The following is a 458-nucleotide window of genomic DNA, read 5'->3' on the forward strand; positions in this document are numbered from 1 at the left end:
GGACGGGCGGGCTGTCTCCTCTCCCTCCCCCCCCCCGCCTGCACCAGCTTGATCAGGGCGATGTCATTGCTGCGGGGACAGCCGAGCAGTGGGGACAGGGAACCCTGAGCTGTGATGCCCCCCGCCCGCCCCCGACACATCCTGTCCCCTACATGATGAGGAAGGAGTTCCACTTCTCGTGCACGATGATCTTCTCCACGCCCATGGCCACCGAGCCCGGCTCGTTCTCCTCCGACAGGACCTGCATGCCCAGCACCACGCGGTACGTCATGCTAGAGCTGCCGGGGGGAGAGAGGGGGGTGTCAGTTCTCCACAAACGTCTTGCCCCCAAAGTGCGGATCCCCCCAGCACCCACCTGATGCAGTGGGCAGCCGTCAGCACCCAGTTGGGGGCGATGAGGGTCCCGCCGCACGTGTGGTGCCAAGCCCCGGAGCGGCTGTACTGAAGTGAGATCTGCG

The 458-nt window shown here is 66.2% G+C and overlaps 1 protein-coding gene across 1 annotated transcript in view; it reads right to left on the reverse strand.

Moving 5' to 3' along the window:
* The window catches only part of LOC103907549 (chymotrypsin-C), a 1,593-nt gene that overhangs the window by 872 nt on the left and 263 nt on the right, over positions 1–458 (reverse strand). The window contains exons 2-4 of the mRNA XM_019474715.1: positions 356–453; positions 153–278; positions 39–69 (exon numbers count right to left, since the gene is read on the reverse strand). Coding sequence (XP_019330260.1) covers positions 39–69; positions 153–278; positions 356–453 — 255 coding nt within the window. The remainder of the gene's footprint in view (positions 1–38; positions 70–152; positions 279–355; positions 454–458) is intronic.

Source organism: Aptenodytes forsteri, unplaced genomic scaffold (assembly GCF_000699145.1).
Source record: "Aptenodytes forsteri isolate BGI_AS27 unplaced genomic scaffold, ASM69914v1 Scaffold61, whole genome shotgun sequence".
NCBI classification, from domain to species: domain Eukaryota; kingdom Metazoa; phylum Chordata; class Aves; order Sphenisciformes; family Spheniscidae; genus Aptenodytes; species Aptenodytes forsteri.